Here is a 12500-nt window from a genome sequence, read left to right on the forward strand (position 1 = left end):
CTCGCAGCGGCCGCCACTTCTCTTCCAGCGACATCACAGAGGAGGTGCGAGTCCTCACCTTGCCTCTCTTTCGCGGCGCCAGGGGACACGGCAGCAGGAGGAGAGGGAGGGTTGTCGTCTTTTGGTTGGCGGCCGGGCCCCTGGAGGGAGGCGGGGATGGTCGTTGAGGGCGAGGAGGTGGAGAAGGAGGTGTAACGAGGCTCCAGGAGAGGAAGGAAGGAGCGCTGGGTCTCCTCTGTCTGGGTTCTGGCCAACACAGACTCCTCTGAGGGACACAAGTGGCTCCTAACATCCCCGGGTTCTGAATGAGGCCCCTCTGGAGTCAAAGACGCATCATTTGAGGAAGGCAGGTTCTCTGGACTGTTCCTCGGCGAGTTCTCCTTCAGCCGCGGCGTCCGTGGTTTCCTGGTGAGCACCATGCTGTAGCAGAGAGGCGGGCCCAGGTAGACCTCCTCTGTGCAGGCTGCGAACAGCGTCTCCTCGTCCCTGATGTCGGGGCTGGGGGGCAGGGACTGCGACGGGCTGGCGGGCTCGGAGCCGTTAGCTTCTCTTTCGGCTGACCTCAGATCCAGAGCGCGGAGGTCGTTCCTGGAGTCGAGGCTCGGGGAGCAGCGCTGCCGCCTGGCGCTGGTGAACAGCTCCGGGCTCGGGCTGCGGAGGCCCTGTGTGGGGGTGGCGTACGACGGGAGGCTGTACGGCGCCGGGGAGGAGCTCTTGTCCTCGGAGCACTGGCTGACCTCGCCGCAGTCGCTGTCGTGGGAGGAGAGCGACAGGTAGGAGTAGAAGTCTCCCTTACGGAGGTGGAGAGGCCGGTGGGAGTGTTCCAGCACCTGAGGGAGGAGGAGAGTTGGTCAACGGAGGGCAGAGGGTCAAAGGTCAGAGTTCACAGATTGTGACCACACTGTGAATAAAGATGGACGACATGACGCCGCCACAAAATGGAAGATAAAGCGTCTGGCTGCGGTATCGGTCATGAAACTATGGTTTCTGTCATTTCTTATCGGACTGATGTTTGTTCACGTTCGGCTTCATTTTATAAAACAGGAAACACGTCGTCCATCTTTGTTCACAGTTTAAGGTTTTTGACTAATTCAGATGTAACTTTTTTTAAATATAAACTATTAGTATTTTGTATATATTATACTTAAAGATTATACATCATAACACGGAAATACAAATATAAATGTGTATGTATTTGTCTAGTTTAATGTAATATACTTACTTATTTATTTACCTCACATTATCACCAACCATACATCCTTTATTTGCATATTAATATTTAGGAGGAGCAGAGTTTTCTGCCTGATTTCTTTTTCTTTTCAGAAATAAAGTGGAGACTGGAAACTGATAAGCTTTGAGATTACTTCACTTGCAATAGATACTGAAGAAATTAGTCATTACATCCCAACAGTTATGATCCGTGATGCGATTTATTGAATTACTTCAACTCAGTGAACAAATTGACTGAGATAACTTTTGCTACTTTTGGATGAATTTTTTCCTCAAAATGAAAACAGCACAATAGACGAGGTCAAACGAGGCTTTAAATTCTGTATCTGCACAAATCTTTCAATCATTTACTTTATTATCTGAAGCTCTAATCTCTGTTTAATGAGGTTTTTACATTTATAATAAAACACTTTGCGTGTGATTTCTTTGTATTGGAGTGTTTTTCAGGACCGTACCTTGTCTCTGATCTGTGTCAGTGACGCGGGGCCTTGGTCTGGATTCGACCCGCCGACCTCCACCTGGCTCAGGTCTTCAGGCTGACTCTCTTTGCTCCTCAGCGCCAGGGAGGTCATGTCAATAATCTCCATCACGAAGTCATGCACGTTCTCTGTCTTGCCCTCGTCCACGCTGCACGCACGGAGGGAGGAGGAAGAAGGACGGTGGTCGTGGCAGGACGCGTGACAACCGCGGCGTTTTTTGGGAGGCAAGGACGATTCCTTGTCTCTCACCTCCCTCCTTGTCTCCTCCGTCACAAACGATGAGAATTTGAACTTTTCCTGAATGGTGATGGCCTTTCTGCCGCCAGCCTCTGGCCTGCTGCTGTGCAATGCATCATGGGATCTGCAGTCCTCGACGGGTGAGAGGGACAGAGGCGAGGGGAGGGAGGAGCTGTGGCAGGGCAGCTCTCCCTGCAGCTGTCCCACCAAGGAGGAGGCCCGTCTGAATGGGAGGAGTTCACAGGTGGGAGATGAAGAAAGCTGCTTCGTTGAGTTTGATTCCGTTTTCACGATCAAGCCCCCAACGTCCCGAACCGACTCTCCTGTCGGAGCAAACACATACGATTCCCTCAGTGACTCCCCTTTCTTTGTGAACACACTCGACTCCTCTCTGAGGAGCTCATCATCTTCATCTTTCCCCTTTAAACAGCTCTGATCCACATTTCCGTTCTCCACGTCATCTACAAACTGGCTGATGTAGCTCCTTGTTACATTCCTCCTGTTCTCCTCCTCTTCCTCCTGCTCCTTCTTATCTCTTTTTGTTTTGTCGTTGCCACTGTTGGTGCTGGTCTCTATTAATTTGGCAGCTGAGCGGTTTAGGAAACCGTGCTGCTCCTTGTTGTGAGAGGAGGTGGTGAAGGAGGAGGACAGGTGGGTTCCACACTGCAGCTCGTCCCTGAGACCTGCCTCAGTTTTAGAGGAGGTGCGAGGAGATCGTATCCAACTCTGCAGCTCGCTCCTCATGTACTCCAGTCCCAGCACGTAAGAGCCCTCCATCTCCTCTTCATCGTCATCGTCATCGTTGTCGTTACCAGACGAGACGCAGCTCAACCTCTCCTCCTCTTCGTCCTCTCCGTCCCGTACGCCAAGCTCCTCCTCAGTGAGCGTTAGCGTGGAGGAAGACAGGAGGTCGCTGTCGTCCTCGTCCTCATCCGTGCACGCCGATGCACAAGACACATTCACCACCATGCTCAAGCTCGCCGCATCCGCTTCATCCATCGATTGTCCTCCTCGACTGTTTCCGGGGCAACGTTTCCTATAAGAGCCTGAGTTAGCATTTGCCGCCATGTTGGGATCCAGGAACTGGCGCCGCTGATTTCTGAGCAAAGCAAAATCTTCAGACCCGACAGATGAGTCCTCCGTGCTGCTCAGCTCCGTCAGTGATGCAGTCGCCGAACTTTCGTTGATCAGGGATGGCGGCCCTTTCCTCGAAGAACTCGACATTTCATAGAGGGGTGTGGGTCGACCACCAAAGGAAGGAGAGGCAGGGATTCGGCCCTGCGGCGGGGGGCTGCCCCGAAGCGTCATGTCAGAAACACTACGGGTCATTTTTGCCATCAGAGGACTCTGGATGTTCTCCAGGCGTTTCAGGAGATCAAGGGTTCTACGACTCAGCTCCCCAGAGGATGGTTCTCCCTGCACATTTTCAGTCTTCATTTCCTCCCCCTGCTCTCCTCCCTCCCCCTCTCTGCTCGGCCCCAGGTCCAGCTCCCCGAGGCTGGCCAGGCTGCCTCCATTCTCCCCTTCAGTGCCGCGACACGGGGCCAGGCAGCTCTCCAGGGAGGCGCTACGATGCAACGGGTCTTTGGAGGGAAACAGCTCCCCACCCAGCGCCAGCAGAGACTCCAGGGAGGAGCCCTGAGACAGAACCGGACTGGACGCCCGGCGGCTCAGAGCAGGAGACGACTCCAAACTGTGGAGCTGGTCAACTTTCAACCCTGTGATGGGACTGCGAGACACAAAGGGCTTTGAGGAGTCCACACCGAGTCCTCCCGCCTCAAAGTCGGAGTCAGAGTCCGTCGGTGTCAGGATCCCACGCCTGTTCATCAGGATCTCAACCACCTCACCTCCTCCCCTCCTGTGCTTCCTCCTCTTCTCCTCCTCTCTGTTTCTTCTACTTTCAACTCTGTTTTCATCCCTCCTCCATTCTTTCTCTTTCTTGTTATCCTCTGTCTTGTTTCTTTGGTTGTATTTGGTGACGTCTTTGCACAAATCAGTCAAGTCAGTTTCCTCCTTCCTCTGCTCATCTTCCTCATTTTCCTCCACTTCCTTCTCCTCCTCCACTTCCTGGATTTCAGAGTTTGTTGTTGTCTCTGTTTCTCCTGTATCACTAACAATCCCGCTCTCGCACTCTGACCGACGACTGTTTGCCGACTGCCCACTTCCTCTGCCACCTTCCCTCTCACTCTCTCCATCCAGGTATCCATTGATCTTATCTCCTCCTTGGCTGTTTGACATCGAACCTCCCAGGAGGTCTGGGAGGGATTCGATCGAGGAGAAAGAGGAGTCTTTACTCAGGCTCTTCAGCAGGAGTTGCTGTTTCTGTTTTCCTGATTTGGTTTTGTGCAGAGAGGAAGAATTGAGAGGAAACTGCGGTTGTCTGTATAGTTCTACGTTATGGAGGCTGTAGACCTGGTAGATGTTATTGTTGTTTGGGGGGGCAGTTTGGGAAGTCCCACTCGGCTGGACCTCTGACGACGACCCCGTCACGGTGTTGGACAGATTCTCAGGACGCTGAGTGGTTGGGACTCCGGTTCGAATCCTGTCGGGTTGATTCCGATTGGACAGCGCAATGTCCAAAGGCAGATCCGGTTCTGTGTTGAAGTTGTGCGTCAGGTCGGGTTCTGGTTCTTCTTGTGTTTCTGTTTCTGTGATTGTCATATCGGTTTCATCCCATTCCCAGGAGTCCTCTGGCACATGGGCCACTGGACCAACCGGGACCGGGCTGATCTGGTGGAGGTCGACGAGACCTGGTTCAAGAAAGTTCCCAGGAACCTGAAGACAAGAACGAAAAGAGAGAACAATTGTTCAGCAAGAATAAAACTTTCCTCAAAGAGATTGTATCCTGTACAAACTTCAGAATGAAGAAACAGAACCACAATGAATAAGAATCAGAGCATATTTCATCAATGTGATAAGAACAACCTAAAATGACATGAACCAGCAGTGAGAATGTTTTTAAGTTGAGTCCATGTCCCATCTGCTAACACGGAGGAGGTAGGGTTTGTGACCTATACTGCAGCCAGTCACCAGGGGGCGATCAAGACCCTTTCTGGGACACGTCTTCCTCTACAGTCTGATTGTAACTTAGCATTTAACGTACATTGAACATTAAATTGACCTCATGTAAACCATATAATAATAATAACAATAATAATAACAATAATAATAATAGTAATAATAATAATAATAGTCATCATCATCATCATCATCACTATATTTCAGACCTGCTCATATTACCGTCTGCAGCGTAGTGTAAAACCCAGAGGATCCATTTCATAAGTGTGTATAGTTTAAGGCACTTCTCTCTATGATCATTTGAAGTGAATGAAATGTTAGATTTGTTTCTTCTGAACACCGATGGAGAACATGTTGTGTTTTTTTTGTTGTTGTCCTGCTTTGGCATCAAACTCTTCTTAAAGACGTCGCCGTCCTTTCTGTCCCGGCTCGGTTTGAGAGACGCGCCCTGACACCCGACTCTGACGGAACACGTTCTGTGATCATTTAAAAAAAAAAAAAGGAGTAAAATCATCCCACCCCAAAGCAATTGCTCATAAATCTCAACACAAATTATTCCGCTCTGGAACAAAGCGATGAATTATTCAGAAACGACTTCTGAGAGAAAGAGCACGGAGCCGAAAACCCCAAAGTAAATACGTAATCAAAATCCTTCAGAAAGCTCGGCTGTCTAAAAATATGCTTAGACACAGGAATTCTTCCTTCCACAGACATAATTATACAAATTGCTCCGCGTCTCATTAACAAGAGAGGGGGGTAATTCGTATTAGCCATTCATAGCCTATTAATCTAATAAACTAGTTGGCTCTGTGTGTGTGTGAGTGTGTGTGTGTGTGTGGGTCTGTGTAATGAATTTCTATTAGATTTGTGTTTATTCCCCTTGTGCTGATAAGGGAGATGGGGGGAATGACTGAACTGGGTTTTGCCTCTGCAGATGCGTTCAGAAACACATTCAGCACAGAGGAGAGAGAACATCAATCAGCTTAATCCAATCAAACCCAGGATTTGATGACCCACGGAAACCTTGGATATAATCTGGATCTGTAATTTGTCTCATTTCTATGATTTGTGACAGTTGGCAGTTGAGATGTGAGTATTGTCATGACCCCTGACGGAGGAGGGAGGTGACTCCTGGCGTCCGGCGGCCACAGTTTATTCAAACACACATTTGATTTTAAATACGACAAATAACTCCAAAGTGCTGCTGGGAACCTGCCAAAGAGGAAGAGCTGGCAGGAGAAGAGCCACAGACACATCTGCTGGTGGAACAGCGCTGATTGTTTCCCACCGAGAATCAAACAGAGTGAGCTGCTGCTTCCAGATGTTCCTGATGCTGAGGGTCCTATTTTTAAATTTCACCTCCAACAAGGAGGTTATGTTTTCACCTCTGTCCGTTTGTCTGTGAACATGATAACGCAAAAACAACTGCAAGCATTTCAATGGAACTCGGTGGGAGGATGAGTTACGGGTCAGGGAGGAACTCACACGATTTTGGTGCAAAATCGGGCTCATTTAGGGAACTGATATTTATGAGTGTGTGATAATTAAAGTTATCAACCTGGATAAGAACAGAACATTTTCTTCTCTTAACGAACCAATGGAGAGAAACAAGGAGAGAAACTTGCCTTTTGTTTTGTTTATGTTTAATTAAGATTTACTGCAAAAATAATAAACGCTGAATGTCATCTGAGGCCATATTTAAAGTTTTACAGTAAAAGAAAATTGTCTGAAAGCGTCAGTGGACATTACAGAACAAACGGGGCCGTCGGGGGCGGAGTTACCTGGTTAACATGCTGACTTCAGCATAAACAAATAAGTGACAGAAATATAAGAAAACCAAAGTTAACATTCATGTTTCTTTCCACCTCTGGAGGCAGAACTTAATGTTTCTGGTGAGGAAAAAGCTGCAGATGCTAATGTGGGCTATGTCGTAAAAAAACGTACAGAAAACACGTTTAAAACCAAAAGGGTTCATCATCTGGGAACCAGGAACAAGATCAGTCCTCGTCATGTCATCTGCTCAACAACAAGCGGATTAAACAGAAAACCGCTTTTTCTCAGGAACATTATCAGACTCTGTTCACGGCGCCTCCTCCTCCTCCTGCCTCCGTTCACCTCCACAGTCAGTGTGTGTCTGTGTGTGTGTCTGTGTGTGTGTGTCTGTGTGTGTGTGTGGACTTGTGCTGAATGTTTTTGGGGAGAAACACAGAAACTTTTTTTTTTTCCATTAGCTCTGGTTTGACTGCTCCCATTTGTTAGCATAGCATCTGAAGGCCCAAGGAGAGCGGAGCTATCTTGCAGCATCTGGGTGATTATTCATGTGCCTGCGCTCCTGGTGGAGCTGCTGCTGCTGCTGCTGCTGCTGCTCCAGCCTCCGCTGCCTCTGCTTGTCAAAGAGCTGAGGGAGCCTGGCATCAGCGCTCTGATTCAGAATGAATAGAAGCGCACAGATAAATCACTTCTCCATGCAGAGTGCTGGAGCTGCTTTGAATGTGATTGCAAACGGTGAATGAAAACCTCCATGTGCTGCTCATAACTTCTGAAATATATGTCAGAATCCCGAGGAAAGTGTTCTTATATAAAAACTACCATGTACGGTGATATGTTCGACTTACAGGTTTACTTTGTGAGACCTGTTCCTGACGACACTCACGACTTGAGGCCGCATACGAAACACCAAACACGAAAATACAACAACGTCTTCCTTTGAAAACGGCTTTTTTAAGCTAAAACGATCTCCGTCCACACTAACACGCCTGAAAATGCATATCACGTGACCATCAACGTGCACTGGGCATGCACGTGCCAGTGTAAACAGGAAGGCACGGACACAGGAATTGTTGCATATTGCTGAAACAATAACTCCCACACACACACACAACTGAACTGCACAGCAGCTGTTAGCAAAGACAACCGGGTCAGGAACACTTTAAATAAACAACTAGTCAATCGACTCATTTTCTGAGCTTCACATGAGACGTTTAAAACCCAAAGACTTTACATCTGGAAAGACATGAAACAGAGGATGTCTCAGGTTGTTCTTGAACAAGGATTCATCTGATCTCCACGTCGCAGGACGTTCGTCTGTGATGACGAACGGACTAACTGACGATTAGAGTTTGAACACAGTTGTTAAAATCTTCACTCTGGATTAAAAGTGTCTCATATCAAACTGATGCTTTTCCCTTGATACGGAGCAACACATGAACACAAGCATGTTGACATCACACACATTTACACACAATGATCATTATACACACAACAGCCCACACACACTGAAGCTGCTTTAATACCTGAAGAAACAAACAACTACACACAAACACCAGGGAGTTTAGGTGTGTAACGTGCACAACAGCAGCCATTTTTACACAAGCAGGCAATTCACACACACACACACACACACACACACACACACACACACACACACACACACACACACACACACACACACACACACCAGCAGAGGACAATCGTTTTATCACTCAGCAGAAGTGTTTTTCTATAAACTAAACCACCCAGATATATGCCTCTGTGGTTCTTTCTCTCCCTACACCCCCCTCCCCCCCCCCCCCCCCTCTCTCCCCCTCTCTACATCTCTCTCCCTTTCTACCGCTACCTCTCTCTCTCTCTCTCTCTCTCTCGCTCTCTCTCTTTATTCCTCTCCCATCTCCAGTAGAAGTGAAATTACTCTCCAGCCAGGCAGCGAGGTCAGAGAGTCTGGCCTCAGTTATTTGTCTTCTCCTCCTGTACAATGTGTGTATGTGTGTGTGTGTGTGTGTGTGTGTGTGTGTGTGTGTGTGTGTGTGTGTGTGTGTGTGTGTGTGTGTGTGTGTGTGTGTGTGTGTGTGTGTGTGTGTGTGTGTGTGTGTGTCTGTGTGTGTGTGTACGCACCAGGGAGAGAGTGGGAGAGAGAGAGAGAGTTCCACCTCCAACGGCACACAAACAATAGATTTCTACTAGTTTTCAAATTCACAAATGAGTCTTTCAAAGCTTTTAGATTACATTTAACACACACACACACACACACACACACACACACACACACACACACACACACACACACACACACACACACACACACACACAGCCGGGAATCAAACCACCGATCGTCTGCTGCTCACTGGTCTCCACTAGAATAGATGTTCTTGTTTTGCATAAATTAATTTCAGATCTAAAATTTATGTTTAATTTATTTGTTTTCACATTTTTCTCATCTGTAACATTTTTATTCTAATATTCTGAGAACTTCAAACTGATTTTCAATGTTTCCTGTTGTTTGCCTTCAGTTCTTCACGTTCAACTTGTAAAGGACTTTACTCTGTTTGGAAAAGTGTAAAATAAAATAAAGTTGATTATAATTTGTATTCAAAGTAGGATTGTGAGCTCATAACCTCGGACATAACGACGGATACAAAACCTACAATATTACAGATTAAGGAGCAGATCCAGGATTTGTCCAGTTTTAAATATGTTTTATCACAAATAAATCACTTATATTATCAGACCACTTCCTTTTCTCTCTTTTATTTCCCCTATAAGAACTAGATAATCAGGTGTAAGGTTGTTAGGCCTCGGTGGAGGGATACCATGTCTGTTTTTAGCTTGAACTGCTCAGGAGCTTGAACCTCAGAGCAGAAACCAGCTTGTGAGACGTCGTAGCTTTAACTTTACCTCGTATTTATCTCCCTCTCCTTCCCCCCACGTCCCCTCAGGCTTTTAACACATCGCTATCCATCAGTTAATGTGTGTGACGTTGTGTGATTCTGTGTGCACAAGCATTTATGTGTGTTTGTGTGAAACCCTTCACCTTGTATCCAAACGCAGTCGTCTTTCTGTCTCTATCGAACCATATTCATCACTATTAGAAATCCATAACAGCCCCGCTCGGCTGCAGCCCCTCTGCCTCCACGTTAGCTCGGATGAATAAAGCACTCAGCTCGCTCTCTGTGCCTCGTTTGCCCCGAGCGTCTCCACTCGGGACGGCTCCCTCATGAGCGATATTTCTCTGAACACCCGCAGCACTCAGCGCATCACGTCAGCAGACGAGCTGCACATGTGCTGAGCTGTCATCCTGCGACCTGAGAGCGACGCTGTGATCAGCGAGCGGCTCGGGCCTCAGACGTGGAGCCGGAACGGGTTCGACGGCTGCAGATCTCTACTCAAACAATCGTTTTCTGAGGAGACACACACGGCGGCTCCCGATGTACAAGCTGTCTTCAAATCTCATCTGCCAAGTTTCTTTTGTTTGCGGAGGAGGTGGCAGAGGAAACTGTTTCTGTGACACCGATCGCACTGAAGGACGAGCAGATTAGTTTTATCAAGCGGCTGCTGCTGGACTGAGAGACGACGTCTGAAGCTGCAGCCTCTTGTAGAACAGACGCCGATACTTGAGCTCAGGTCGCAGCAGAACATGAGGGAGGTGACGACAGTTAGTGTGAGTGGATCAGTCCGCTGAACCAGTGACAGAGAATCACAACAAGCCCCTGAATCCTGGTCCCAGAGAGATTCCCTTTGGTTCCAGAGACACTCGATGTCTCCTCTAAAGATACAAGTTCCCTGCTTACACAAGAGTTATTAAAAAGTAACAGAAACACGATGAAATGCAACCGTCCAGTGAATTTAGAATCCTCAGAGGACAAACCACAGACGTGTCCCTACGTCCTCCCATCGTCCACATATGAAGCCAAAATATCCCAAATGTCAACGCTGCCATCTTGCGTTGATGACGTCATTTGGAGTCTTAGATGTTTTTGTTTGGTCCATTTCCAATCTGCTAACATGGAGGAGGCAGGGTTTATGGCCTATAGTCTACTACACCCTGCCACCAGGGGGCGATACAGATGATGTCACATCATGTCGTCCATCTCTATAACTATATTTTCCTTATTGAATATAGAAACATGTTAAAAGTGAAGAATTTTCATAGTTTCATAGTTCACCTGTATTACAGCTGGATGTTTAAACTTCTAAATGTCTGATAAGTGTTAAAAGAACAATCCAGTTTTAATGATCCTTTCATAAATACATAAACATGGATGTCGTTGCCATAGCAACAATAAGAGTCGCAGTAAAACATCAGATCATTTGTCCTGTTTTTTTAGGAAAGTAATCTCCCCCCCCCGATCAGAAGTGACTGGATAAGTGTGAGTTTGTGTTTTGTTCCGGAGTTGATGCTCATTTCACAGCGTCTCAGCTTGTAAAGATTGTTCCACTGCTGAAACAGTGCAGCTTCAATTACGGCGCCATCTGTCTTTCACGGCGGATTTTAGCATCAAATCAAACTCTGACATGCTCACTGAGTGCAGCAGAGCGTCGGCTGATTGCCTGCAGCGTGGAGTGAAGGATGTAGAGTGTAAATGTCAGCCGCTCTAACCTGCTGCTCTCTCCTCAGTCGGTTCTGCCACTGCAGCGCCTGCATCACGATCGCCTCCCACCTCCTCTCCAGGTTGATTGACAGCAGCTGCAGGGCCTCCCGGTGCTGCTCCGCCTCGGGGCCCACCTCCGCCATGGGGCCCGACTGTCCCAGAGGTGGAGATTGAGGGAGAATTACAATTATCACACTAATCACATGATTAATCTCTGAATTATTGGAATTAACATCAATTCAATTTTCCTCTCATGAAAAACCTCTTCCCTTCATTTCCGTCCAAAGTGGAGTTCAGACACGGCGTCGTTCGATCCGTGTGTTTGTGTTACGCACCTGACTCTGCTGCAGCAGCTTCTGGCAAAGCTTCAGGACAGAGGAGACTCCTCGGCGTCGGGCTCGCACCTCCGCACACAGAGACTGAAGAGAGGAGAGAGGAGAAGAAGAGAGGCACGGTCAGAAGAACCACCATTATTCAAATCAATGGTGTTATTTAGAGATGGACGACGCATCCGGCCACCAGGAGGTGATACAGCCGTCAAAGCAGCTGATTTTCACTTCATGAGAAATATTCCTGTATGAGGTTCTACTGTCATTGAGGAGGTTCTCAGGATCAAGTTGGTTCATCTATGGTTCTGGAGTTTCTAGGAACCTTTTTGGGTTCCACTGGTCATTGAGAAGGTTTCCTGTCGCTTTGGAAGGTTTATTGGTCACAGACACGTTTCTAGAGGTCTTTTAGGAGGTTCAGTGGGATGTGGGGACGATCCAGTGACTGCTGAGGAGGTTCTACAGGTCATATAGGAGTTTCTATGGGTCTTTATAGAGGTTCTTCTGGTCATTGAGAAGGTTGTGTGTGTAGATTGGGGAGTTTTCTAGGTTCTAAGACAATGTTCTGGAGGTGTTTAGCCTTTTGGGTCCTCTAGGCTGTGAGGTCTGAATCCCCCCCCCCAGCAGTTCAACACCCTCACGTCTTCAATGCTCCTGATGTCATCACGTTACAAACACTCTGGGTTCTTTCACTTTAATTCATCCCTCATCTGTGTCATTTAAACAAGAACAAACAAGGGCCAAGTTTGTTTTTACTTATTCATTCATTTCCCTGCAGTTAAACTCGGGTCATTCAAAGCTGTTTATTAGCATGAAGTCAAATTCAGCTCATCAGCAGTAACAGT

At 47.5% G+C, this 12500-nt stretch overlaps 1 protein-coding gene and 1 long non-coding RNA gene across 2 annotated transcripts in view; one reads left to right on the forward strand and one right to left on the reverse strand.

Moving 5' to 3' along the window:
* The window catches only part of akap6 (A kinase (PRKA) anchor protein 6), a 134193-nt gene that overhangs the window by 5264 nt on the left and 116429 nt on the right, over positions 1-12500 (reverse strand). Inside the window, exons 17-20 of the mRNA XM_034575664.1 lie at positions 11665-11748; positions 11338-11481; positions 1686-4721; positions 1-830 (exon numbers count right to left, since the gene is read on the reverse strand). The exon at positions 1-830 is cut by the window's left edge and continues 361 nt beyond it. Coding sequence (XP_034431555.1) covers positions 1-830; positions 1686-4721; positions 11338-11481; positions 11665-11748 — 4094 coding nt within the window. The remainder of the gene's footprint in view (positions 831-1685; positions 4722-11337; positions 11482-11664; positions 11749-12500) is intronic.
* Positions 1-12500, forward strand: part of LOC117755678 — a 26125-nt gene that overhangs the window by 1078 nt on the left and 12547 nt on the right. The gene's annotated exons all lie outside the window — the stretch shown is intronic.

The sequence above is a fragment of the Hippoglossus hippoglossus genome, chromosome 22 (assembly GCF_009819705.1).
Source record: "Hippoglossus hippoglossus isolate fHipHip1 chromosome 22, fHipHip1.pri, whole genome shotgun sequence".
Taxonomy (NCBI): Eukaryota; Metazoa; Chordata; class Actinopteri; order Pleuronectiformes; family Pleuronectidae; genus Hippoglossus; species Hippoglossus hippoglossus.